The sequence below is a fragment of the Pseudopodoces humilis genome, chromosome 33 (genome assembly GCF_049639895.1).
Source record: "Pseudopodoces humilis isolate 2021_Gansu_Grassland_sample_001 chromosome 33, ASM4963989v1, whole genome shotgun sequence".
In the NCBI taxonomy this organism is placed as follows: domain Eukaryota; kingdom Metazoa; phylum Chordata; class Aves; order Passeriformes; family Paridae; genus Pseudopodoces; species Pseudopodoces humilis.
In genome coordinates this window covers 120,880-133,217 of record NC_142232.1, presented here as the reverse complement: position 1 = coordinate 133,217, position 12,338 = coordinate 120,880, and the positions used below count along the sequence as shown (strand labels likewise).

The 12,338-nt window shown below is 53.3% G+C and overlaps 1 protein-coding gene and 1 pseudogene across 1 annotated transcript; one reads left to right on the top strand and one right to left on the bottom strand.

The window, feature by feature from the left end:
• Positions 1–12,338, top strand: part of LOC148182306 (uncharacterized) — a 702,689-nt pseudogene that overhangs the window by 668,673 nt on the left and 21,678 nt on the right.
• LOC148182307 (uncharacterized) lies at positions 3,981–4,758 on the bottom strand. Its single transcript, XM_088068905.1, has 2 exons — positions 4,491–4,758; positions 3,981–4,409 (listed from the first exon to the last, which is right to left on the bottom strand). Exons 1-2 carry the CDS (start codon positions 4,756–4,758, stop codon positions 4,033–4,035), a joined length of 645 nt encoding a protein of 214 aa, XP_087925031.1. The 3' UTR covers positions 3,981–4,032.

Below are 12,338 nucleotides of genomic sequence, written 5' to 3'. Positions count from 1 at the left end.
GAGGATCCCCAGCCAAGCTGAGAGGGAGGAGAACACAGCATTTGTGGGATCCTTTCCAGTCTGACTTGCTTTAGCTGGAGCCTGGGGGAGGAGAGAGCAGGAGAAGGGTTGGCTGAGTCCTCTCCCCTCTGCCTTGCCCTTCTCTGCTGGATCCTCAGTTCATCCCACACCCACCCCAAGACTCCATCCCCATCCTACTGGTGCTGACGGGATTAAAGGAGAAAAAGAGGAAAAAAACAAAAATGTGGAGAAGAGAGAAAAAGAGAAGTTTAAATGCAGTTTGAATATTTAAAAAAATACACGTGAGTGACTGCTGAGAGTTCCAAGGGAGCTGAAGGGTTTGCGAAGGGACAGGAGCCCGTGAAGGGCTCAGGAGCTGCTGCTGCCGGGAGGGAGGAAATGCACCAATGGCTCCCAGCAGAGTCTGTGCTTTGAGGCTCTTTCCCAAACAGCTGCAGGAGGGAAAGCAGCTGAGTTTGGAGGAAGAGTTTTCTGCTGAGGTTTCCTGTTTGGAGCTGTCACAAGCTTGAGCTGCTCAAGGGAAACGCGGCTCTGCTTCCAGCAGGGCCCAACTGCACGGGAGCACAACTTGGTTCCCTGGCCCTGAGCCAACGGGCAGCAGCAGCTTCTGTTCCCTCCTGGCTCTTGTGTCATTTCCAGCAGCACAAGACACACCAAGAAAAGCTCCTCCAGAACATGCCATGAGAAACACAACCTGATTTCATTGCATGAAGGAGCTCTGACAGTCCCACAGGCTCAGGTTTGTTTGTCAGTGAACAGAGCAGGGAAAAGCACAGACACATTCCCTGCACAGGGAATTCACAGGAGGAAAGTGCAGCGCTGGAGGATGTGCTTGGATACAACGTTCCCACGGCAGTTTTGGGGATATAATCGTCAGTGGAGAGAAAAGAACAAGTCCTACCAAGGGTGGGCTGGGGAGGGCTGGTGCTTCCCGGGAGGCTCCCGAAGCTCAAGAGGACAAAGCCCAGACCTTGTCCAAGCTGCGAGCTGGGTCTGAGCCAGAAACCAGGGGGTGGCAGAGACATTGCTGCTGAAGGGCTTCAGATTGCCAAAGCTAAAGTGTCCAGTATCAAGGAACAACTTGAGGTTACAGAAGTCCCAGTGCCCACGTTCCATCCCCTCATTTCAAGCTGAAAGCAGAGCTCCACTTGTGACTCTGCTTTTTAATAATCAATGTCAAACTTCAACAAAATTCCCTTAAAGACCCCATGAAGTTTCACACTGTGAGAGCTCACTCGAGGCAGCCCCAACTCCTGTCCTGCTTCAGTCCCTGTCAAGCCCACTGTGCTTTCCAGCTGCTTTGCTCCAGCTCCCCCCAAATCACCATGAATTCCACTGAACTGAAACAAATCCAAGTCCTCGTGGGTCGGGACAAGGGCAGGGAGAGGTCACTCAGGGATCACCATCAGGGGTGCAACAGCCAGACACGGGGAAATGAACTGAACTTAGGATTGAGCAAATCAGACCAGGAGAAAGAGGATTGAAATCAATCTTGAGAAACAACTCCTCCCGCTCCTGAACTTTTCTGTCCGGGCCGCTGCTCGCGGGGCACAGAGAGGGGCCCGGCCTTGTCCCTCCAAACCTCCCTGGGAATCAGCCCAGAGCCTTCAGCCTTCCTTGTGCCCATCCCCGGGGCCCCTTGTCCCTCCCAGTGGCTCCCGTGGCTCTCCCAGTCCATCCCAGTCGCTCCCAGTCCATCCCAGTCGCTCTGTCTGCTCATCTCGCCCCTCCGTGGATCTGCCGCCCCTCAGCCAATCAGAGCGCGCCTCTCTGATGACTCATCAGTTGCCGGGCAGATCCACAGAGTCGAGAGCCCCGCGCACTTCATTCCCAGTCCCTCCCAGTGCCACCACATCCCCGCCCAGAGGCTCCAGAGTCGCTCCCACTCCCTTTATCCCATTTCCAGTCTATTTCGAATTCATTCCCACTTCCACTCCCAGACCTCTAACCCCTCATCCAGTGTCCCAGTATCCACTCTCATCTCTTCCAGTGCCACCCGAGTCCCTCCCGGTCCATTCCCAGTCCCTCTCAATGCCACCCCACTCGTCTCCCATCTCTCCCAGTTCCCCCCCAGCGTGTCCATCTCGCTGCTGCCCTCGAGCTCCCAGCCCGGCCCCGGCCGCCTGCTCTGCTCCCTGATGGATTTCTCCCCTGCCCACATCCAGCTGAGCTGCTCCCAGGGCCAGCAGCAGCTCTCGGGCCACGTGCTGGCCACTGCCGTGCTCCCCAGCGGGGACTGGAGCCAGCAGCTCCTGGTGCTGCTGGAAACCGCCCCCGGCAATGCGGGCTCAGCTCCAGCTGCCAGGTGGAGCACGTCAGCCTGGAGCACCCCCTGAGCCGGCACTGGGGCACGGCCCGGCCCCCACAGCGCCGGGGGCAGCGGGGGAGGCACTGGGGGGAACGGGAGGGGGATTGGGGTGTGCTGGGAGGAACTGGGAGGGAGCTTGAGATAGACTGGTTTAAACTGGGGAAGGGATTGGGGTGCTTAGGATGGCTGGGAAGGGGTTTGAAGGATGTTGGGGAGGGTGGGATGAGGTTCTGGGGGTCCTGGTGGACACTGGGAGGGAGTTTGGGGGTGCTGGGTGTCACTGGGAGGGATTTGAGTGAGCCTGGAGGGGCTGGAAGGAGGTTGGAGATTGGAAAGCAGGGATTGGGATGAGGTTGGTTGTGCTGGGAAGAGACTGGGAGGAGTCTTGATGAGTCCTGGTGGGGCTGGGAAGGGACTGGGAGAGGGTTTGGGGGTCCTGGGGCAGTGGGGGGAAATAGGGAGGGGGCTGTGGGATCCTGAGAGGAACAGGAGGGGCTCTGGTGGGTCCTGGAAAGGCTGGGAAGAGACTGGGAGTGATTTAACAAAATAGCAATATTGATCCAGTATCAATATCAATCTGTTAATGGACAAAAAACCTCTCCAACAGTTTAAAGTTACAAAGTGGATGTTTAATCACAGCACTGGGCGAGTGCGGGAGTCACCCCTTAATACGCACTGCAAGTTGACAAAAGATTCCAGTGTCTATTTATTTACAAAAGTCTTGAATATCCAAAATACTAATACATATTAATACTAATACATGTGCATAATGCTTAACACTTCCCATGCTCCACTTCGGATTAAAATTCATAGCAATGAATTTAAAATGTCATTATGCCTGTGTGGTTGGCTCCCTAATTTGAAGAGGGGGTCGTTTTCGGGAGGAGGGGACATCAAGAGATGAAGGAAAACCGCTCTTCCTCACTCTCACCTTTCTACCTTTACAATGGTTGACATTACAAAGGACATTTGGTACAACTCCAGTTTCCTCCCTTGTGACTTTTAAATGGGTTTCCAGATGTAAGGTCTGTGATCTTCCTGAACCCTTTTGTCAGTTTCTCTTTTCTCATTATAAGCACAGCTGAAGAAACATACAATGACAAGTAATTTTTTACCTAAGTCCGAGATTCATTATTGCAAATCCTGCTTCTCACTTAATCATTAACTCTGACTAGTTCCAGCAAGGCCTCTCTCTAGCTGAGATCTCCAAATTTTCTAAAATACCTCATTTTTTAAAATTAGTTAGTCCAAAGGAGGTTTCAGAGGGTCCTGGGTGGGCTGGGTGAGGGGGGATCCCGGGGGTCATGTCCTCCCTCCCCACAGAGCGTGTGTGCTCCCCTTGGGCCCCTCAAGCCTGGTGTCACCCCCTTTTCTCTCCCCACAGAGCTCCTGAGGCAGCAGGAAAAGGTTCTCTAGGATTAAAAGTCAACGAATCCACTCTCCCCAAGGAATTGCCATTGTTGGTCTGTGTCCCAATGCATGGTCCTGCCCCGGTGTTCATCCACGTGCCCACAGGGAGCCAGGAAGATGTGGAGCCTCCCAGCCAGGTGTCGTCCCAACACGGATCACCAGGACCACGGATCACCAGGGCTCTGCCCAACGGGGGTCACTGGGGATCATCCAACGCCGATCCTCCCATGGGGGATGGAGCTGGAGCAGCGCACGAAGCTCTTCCCGCACTCGGGGCACTCGCAGGGCTTCCCTTACTGGTGCCTCCGTTGGTGTTGGGTCAAGTTAGAGCTGTGTGAGAAGCTCTTCCCACACTGGGGACACTCGTAGGGCCTCTCCCCAGTGTGGATGCGCTGGTGGATGGTGAGTTTGGAGTTTTGCTTGAAGCCCTTCCCGCAGTCAGGGCAGTAGAAGAGCTTCTCCTCTGTGTGTATTTGCTCATGGGTGAGGAGATCGGAGCTGGTCTGAAACCTCTTCCCACACTCAGGACACTTGTAGGGCCTCTCCCCAGTGTGGATGAGCTGGTGTTTTCTCAGGGTGGAGCTCCACCCAAAGCTCTTCCCACATTCCAAGCAGGTGTAGGGCCGTTCCCCTGTGTGGATCACCTGGTGTCTCATCAGGTTAGAGATCTCTCTGAAGCTCTTCCCACATTTCCCACACTCATAGGGTCGTTCCCCCGTGTGGATCCTCTGGTGTTTCCAAAGTTTGGAGCTCTGGCTGAAGCTCTTCCCACATTCCCCACACTCGTAGGGCTTTTCCCCAGTGTGGGTCAGCTGGTGCCGGATCAGGTGGGAGCTCCACCTGAAGCCCTTCCCACATTCCAAGCACTTGTGGGGCTTCTCCCCCAGCTCTGAGCTCTGGCTGGATCTCTGGCCGTGTTCCTGGCACTGGGGGGATCTTTCCTCCTCACAGCTCCCTGGACTGGGTTTGCAGCCCCTCCTTGTGTGGCACCTCCAGGACTTTTCCTCCTCCTCTTCCATTTAGACACGGTATGAAAATTCCTGATTAGGAGGAAAAAAAGACAGGAGAGCGCCTTGGGCTGGGGGTTCCTCCATGCCCAAGTTCATCTCAGAAAGTCATTGGGCATCTTGTGTCTGTAAGAAACCAAAACACCAAGATTCAGCCCAAACATCCTCCAAACATAAAAACACTGATCAAAAACTACCCAAACACCAAATTCAGGCAAAACCCCCTCCAGAATAGAAAGATTCAGCCCCTGCAAAAAAACAAACCACCAACATTTAGCCCAATAAAACTCAGAAACACCAAAATTCAGCACAGTGAAAGTCATGGATCCCCCTCTCCAGTCACCTGCTGACTGTGGGCAGGGAAACACTCCTGGGACTGCACACAGAGGGAGGGAGGAGCCTTGTGCTGCTTCCTCTTCCTGCTCCTCCTCCTCCTCCTCCTGTGTCCCAACTCTTGCTCACACCTCTTCCTCCTTCTTCTGTAAAACCCGAGATAGATATTTTGACAATTTTGTTCTTCAGCCCTGCTTCTCCTTCCCTTCTCCTCCTGCCCCCAGGCCCAGCACCCACTGCCGGCTCCCTCTTCCCCCCCAGTCCCACAGCATCCCACCGCAGGGGCACGGATGGAGCTGGGCCAGCTCGGCCTGGGGCAGCGCTGGGCTCTCGGCCGCTTCCGCCCGCACTCGCTCCCCACTGCAGCCGCTCCCGCCACCACAGCGCGGGGGGGCCCGGCCTTGGCGCTCCCCCCTCCCACCTCCCCAAATTCCCCTCAAGGGGGGCGCTGGGGCCCAGGGGGGCACAGGTGGGATCCAGGTAGGACCATTGAGGGGAGAAAAGGGAATGTTAGAAGGGCATCCTGGACAAAGGGATGAAGATCCCAAAATATCTCTCAAGGGTCCCTTGGGAGCATGTGGAGGTCGTTTGCACATTCTCCCAGAGGTAATTAAGGACATGGACACCCAGGGGGGCAATAAGGGAAGTCCAGAAGGGATTTAGACAACAGGGGATGGATGGTGTTGATGTGCTCGGAAGGGACTGGGTGAAGGGGAGTGTGCAGGAATGTGCTTAAGGCAAGAAGCAGCAGGGGAAGTCCATGGGGTAAGAAAATGGATGATGGAAAAGAAGAGGAAGAAAGAAATACTGAGGATTGGGATGTTTCTCTGAAGGGTCTTATCCTCAGAATTTGCCAGCTGACTCAGATCCTTTGTATCCCAGTTTTCCAGGCCAGGAAAAGAAGGAGGTCAGGATTTCAGGGGGTTTCTCTGAGCTGGGAGCGGCAGGAGCGGGCGCAGAGCTGCGGCACCGGGAGCACGGGCTGGGGGCCTGTGGGGAGCTGTGGGGCCGGGCCGGGGCTGTGGGGCAGCCGGGGCTCAGCGCCGGGCGCTGCCTGAGCCCAGCACCCCCCGGGCAGGGCCGGCAGTGGCCCCCGGCCCCCAGGAGGCTGCGGGACGCCCCGGCCGCTGCCCGGCCCCGTGGAGCTGCCGGCCCTGCCCGCCGGGGGGGCCGCCTTTGGACACTGCGGCAGGACAGGGACCGGCTCTGGGATACGGGCTGGGGAGGGGAGCCTCAGCACAGCGAGCACAAGGAAGGAACAGCTCAGAAATGGGGATTACACCTGCAAGGATCCACATGATCTTTTAAGCATTTTGTGGTGGGTCCCTGGAGAAAGGAAGGATTTTGCAGAAAGCTCAGCAGCTGCCACAGGATGAGCACCCCCAGGCACTGAGGGGGGCTGCAGCAGGGCCAGAAGAAGCCCCTGCAGCACTTGCTCACAAAGGCTCAGCAGCTGAATGCAGCAAGGGATGAGCAAAAGGCCAAGCTGAAGGCAAAGGCCATGGCACAGTTCCTACAGCCCCTGAGGGATCAAGCCCAGGGCCCAAGGGGGCCCCAGCACCCAGGGGACACCCTCGGCCACAAGCACCTGGCACAGGCATTGCCCTCCTGGCCAGGGGACAGCCCACCCAAACAGCCCCTGGCAAGGAATCAGCCTTCCAGCTGCAGGGCACAAGGACACTGCAAGCACAGACAGGAGCACCCTCAGCACGAGCAAGTCCAGCCCTTGATGGACACGGATTCTTAGCGGTGGCACAGCTCCCATTCCACCAGGGACCCACCACACTGCAGCCCTTGGGAACACTCAGGGTGGCTCTGGATCCAGAGGAGACCTTTCCTGATGGACACAGGGGCCTCTCCATCCACTCGGAATCTTGCACTTAAAGGGGGGAAAATTGTTACGGAGTATTTAAATTATTAAGGCACTAAGTGGGAAAGATGAGCGGGTGTGTTTTATTCAGCCACTATTAGCAGATGTGGGGGATGGGTTTAAAATGCAGGAGCTTTTATTTTCTCACAATTGTGATTGTAATTTACTGGGAAGGGATTTGATGGCTAAATTGGGAATGCAAATTAATGTTGCAAAAGGTGATACAGAGGCTGGTTCTGTTGTACCTCTGTGTCAAATGTCTGGCAGAGCCTAAGCTGAAGTGAACCCAGAAGTGTGGGCAGCCCCACGGAAATTGGCAAAATTAGATATGGAGCCTCTCCAAATTTCCCTGAAGCAACCAGGACAAGAGGTGTCGAAAAGCAATCCCCTGTTCCAAGGGAGGGAAGGAAGGGCTCACAGCCTGTCTGTGAGTCCTGCTCAAGGCACGGCTTTGGGAGCCAGGGATGGCTCCCTAGAATGCTCCTATCCTGCCAAACAAGAAATCCAATGGAATCCACAGAATGCTGCAGGACCCAAGAATAAGAAATGAGATGATGAAACCGAGGCACCTGTCTTAGTTTAGGGCAAATTAGGAAGGAAAACTCCAAATGGGGATTTCCCCAGGAAAATGCCCCTCCCCACTAACTGGTCCGGGAAAAGAAAAAAAATTCCTTAGAGAGAAGTGGAAAAAGCTGTTTATTTAACAGAAATTGAGTAATATTAAATAATAAAACCTCTTGCTGTTCGATGGGATGGCAAGTCTAGGAAGAAAAGTCCTTTTCATGTGGTGTAGCTCGGCTCGCTCAGTCTCTTATCAGTCCCTCCGGCACTGGAAAGTGCCGAGGCCCAGGCCCCAGTGGGCCACAGGTGTGAGCTCCCGGGGTTTGGCTGGGTGTTCAGTCCAGAGCAGGCTTGCACAGATCCAAGAAAATTGGGAAAAAACAAACAAAGGTCCAGGGAACTCCTCTGCCTCAGCTAGCTAAAACTAACTAAAAGCCAGAGAGAAGCTCTGTCCCGCTGTCTGTCCGTGCTGCAGACACCACAGTCCAGGAGCGGGATGTGTGGGAGTGATGTTTTTTCCTTAACACAAACTGCGCGCTTCTTCTTCCCCCTCTCTTGCTCTCAAAGCCAGTCTTAAAGGTGCAGAACTTAATATATAACATAAACCAGACGATTGGGGATACCAGTATCCTGTCACCCCAGGACAGCACCCCACACGCTCAGATCCTTACACCATCCTCAACCAGGTGCCCTCCTCACACTGCTGCCATTCAGAACTTGATGCAAAAGATGCTTTCTGGGGATCTGCCCACTTCCAGAGGATGCAAACACAATTCTGCCTTGGGCTGGCAACAAGAGGTAGAAGGGAAAATGCTCAAGACATGGACGGTCCTTCTGCAGGGATGCACGGAAGCACCGGCCTGATTGGGGCAAGCCTTGCAGGAAATATCAAAGGAATTGACCTCACCCCCAGGGACTGGCTTAATGCAGGATGTGGATGACTTGATCCAGTCATAAAAACAAGGAGAGGAGGTAGAGGAAGCCTCTGTGAAATGGCTTCATTTTCAGGCTAAAAAGCAGCTTTGAGTCCCTGGAAAAAAAAGTGCAAATGGTAGAGAAAATGATTAAATATTTGGGACCTATTTTGACTGAAGGCTTGTGGTGTATTGACCAAGAGAGGGTCCAGGGAATCTCAGAAATAATGTTACCCAGGACTAAATTGGAGCTGGAACAATTCTTACAATTAACAGGGAATTGCAGGAGCTGGATTGAGGATTCTCTTTTGCAGCCAACACATTTTGTGTCTTCTTTACCCCCAGATATCCTCAATGTTATGGAGGGGACATAAGAGAGAGAACAAAACTTAAGAAAATGAAAAAAATAAAATGAGTGATGCCCTAGCCATGGCTCTTCCAGACTCAGAAATCTGAATTGGAAGGGAATATTAAACAGGCCACCCCTGAGCCTGCACTGAAGGCAACGCAGCAGCAGCCAGGGCTCCCCAGCGGGGGAAGCCCCTGGGCCTGCCCACAGATCCTCTGCTCAAATCCTCGGCCTGGGCACCCTCCTTTGCCATCTCCAGCCACTGCGGGACAATCCTTGCTCTCACTCTTGCAGCTTCAGGCCTTTCTGTGCCTGCCCTCGCCACAGCTGCTGGGGAAGGCACCGGGACAATTCCACTCTGCCTCTCAATTCCACTCACACTCTGCCCTGCCTGGGATTAGCTGCTGGCAAAATAGACCAACTTTAAAATGGCTTCAAATCTTATTTCTCTGGTCACACTAGGTTTGCCTTTGCCTTGGGAAAAGGAATTTTAAAGGCTTTTTTTAAGGGATGTTCCACCACTCAGCAGGGATGTGTTTAACATCTCAACAGACTGGGAATAGCCCAGAAGATTCTCCCCAAGATAACGACCATCAACAAAACATCAACACCCAGCAGCAAACATCAACCAACATCTACCCCAGACACTGCCCCAGGCACAGCTGGAGACACCTGGTCTGGAAAAGGCTGAGCAGGAAATCCAGGAGTGTCCACCTAATTCACATCACAGGCACAGAAATCCGGGTGCAACAGGAAACCAAATCCTAACAACTCCACACCTTCAAACCAATGAACATTAAACCAATGGATTTCTATGGGTTCTGACTGTATAAATTTAGAAAAATCTAGTCAAACTCACGTGTCATGGAATGGTTTTCTCTGCACACCCAGCCTAAGTGAGCATGAAATTATACCTATTCACATTTTGGCCAGAATCAAGTAACACCTTATTTCTCTAAAGATATCATTGGAGAGTTTTTGCTTTTCACAGTTTCACTGAAAAGATTACACTGTTGGAATAATTTTTCATAATAATTTTACTCCTACATTGCCAGTTCTGTTTGGGCCAGTGGTGTGAGAATCAGTTTTTACTCCTAGGAGAAGAAAAAGAAAACACTTGATTGCTTTCTCATTTTTGTTTTATATTTGTACGTGACTCTTAGTGATGACAAAATGATGGTATGAGTTTTTTGAGGTTCACCTTTAAGCTGCACTTTGAAAATTCAGAAGAGCTTTAAAGCTGGCACTTTAACACATAAACAGTTAATAAAATACTGTTTAAACAAAAAAAAATAGCAGATTCTGTGGGGGCCACGTGTGAGTCACGGGATGTCTGCCCTGGAAGAGAAGTTTCATTCTAGGCAGCCAGGAGAGGGGCTTCAGAAATGCAAATTAACACTGATGGCCCAAAGCCTGCACAATGGCCCAGGGGCTTCCTGCCTGCAGGAGGAATTGGGCTGATTCCCTCTGCCCCTCAGCCCAAGCTCTGCCTGCTTGCACAGATGGAATCTGCACAGCTAAAGGCAGAGCCCATTGTGAGGATATCTGACTCTGCAACACAAATTGGTTAAGCTGCAAAGGAAAACAGAAAATGGAGAATGTTGTGAAAACTTCACTAAAACAAGTGGGGGGAATCATCCCTGTCCCCACTCCAACATGTGCTGTCTCTGTCTATGTTATATAGGGTGTATCAGACCACTGTGGATTATTTGCTACCACAAGTTCAGGGAAATCAGTTGGGAATCCAAGTATGTGATGATTTCATGAGAGAAAAGCTGACAATTGATGCAGCCCTGGCTGGAGGGAGCACCCAAAAAAGGGGAAAAGATGAACGGCCACCAGAACAAATCCTGCAACACCATGGACCAGCCCCTGGGAACCCTGATGAATTCATATCAGGTACCAGAGAAACCATTTATCATTTCAATGGGATAATCAGATTACAGGATGTCATTGAAACAATAACCAACCAGACAGCTCCAGCTCCTGACCTTCCTCCCAACCAATCCACTCAGATGATGAATACAACATTTCACCGTGGAATGGGATCACATTATCTATTAGCAGAAGGAGGCAGAATTTGTGGAAAAGTAAATGACTCAAACTGCTGTTGACAAATAGATGAGAACAGATACCAAAGGAAACAAGAAAGCAGCTCATGAACCAGTCCAAATGAGGAAAGGATGTGAATGGGAAGCGTTTTTGTACTTCCCCGGCCGACCATGGATTAAACGAATGCCAGACAGAGCTGTCCCCCTTCAAACCTACACCCCAAAAATCCTGTAACTCAGGGATTCCTCCCAGAAAAAAATCTGCTAGGGTCTTCCCGAATTGATTTAAAGGGGGGATGGGACCCCCAGACTGAGCAGGAGGGGCCTGGAACCCCCAAATCCAAGCATGGGGGAAGGGGTTGGAGATTGGAGGGATGATTGGCAAGGGGCAAGAGTGGGAAAAAGAGATGGCTGGGACCCCCAAAGCGTGGGGGAGGGTGCTGGGAAACCCAAATTGCATTGAGAGGGGTCAATGGACTAGGGGAAGGATGAGAAAGGGGGAGAGAGGAGAGGGAAAGGTGGGCTTGGGATGAAAGAAACCTGGTTCCCCTTCCCGCAGCACTCGATCCCTGGAGCGATTCCCTGCGGCTTGTGGGGAGGAAGATCCGCATTGGGGGATCCACAAGCCCCCTGCCCATCCCAGCGTGTCCATCTCGCTGCTGCCCTCGAGCTCCCAGCCCGGCCCTGGCCACCTGCTCTGCTCCCTGATGGATTTCTCCCCTGCCCACATCCAGCTGAGCTGCTCCCAGGGCCAGCAGCAGCTCTCGGGCCACGTGCTGGCCACTGCCGTGCTCCCCAGCGGGGACTGGAGCCAGCAGCTCCTGGTGCTGCTGGAAACCGCCCCCGGCAATGCGGGCTCAGCTCCAGCTGCCAGGTGGAGCACGTCAGCCTGGAGCACCCCCTGAGCCGGCACTGGGGCACGGCCCGGCCCCCACAGCGCCGGCAGGGGCTGGCAGGACACCGAGGGGATTTGGGGCTCCTGGGCTTAACTGGCAGCCCCTCCTTGAGAACCCCTCTCCCCCTGTCCCAGCTCCCCTCATCCCCCTCTCCCAGCCCTTTCCCAGCGGCTCCCGGCCCCGCTCCGCTCACCCCAGAGCTCCTCGCCAGCAGCCGAGAGATGGAGGAGGAGGGGAAGGAGGGGAAGGAGGAGGAGGAGCGGGAGGAAGAGGAGGGGTAGAGGAGGAGCAGGAACTGCAAGAGGAGCAGCAGAGGAGGCCCCACGTGCGTCCATCGCTCTCTGGATCTGCAGCCCCTTCGCGCCGGGAGCATCGGGCCCCGCATCCCGCAGCTCACCGGGGACGGGAATGACGGATTTGTTTGTCTTTACAAACCAGCTGGGGCTCTGCTGACAGATGAAACCAGCACTGAGCGGGAAAAGAAACAATGGGATGGATTCCACTGATTGATGAATGGAGAAAGATATTTGCCTTTACAAACAAACAGTAGATTTGCTGGTAAATGATATTGGATATTGAAAGATGAAGGAGGCAACGGGGAAACACCATAAATTCTAT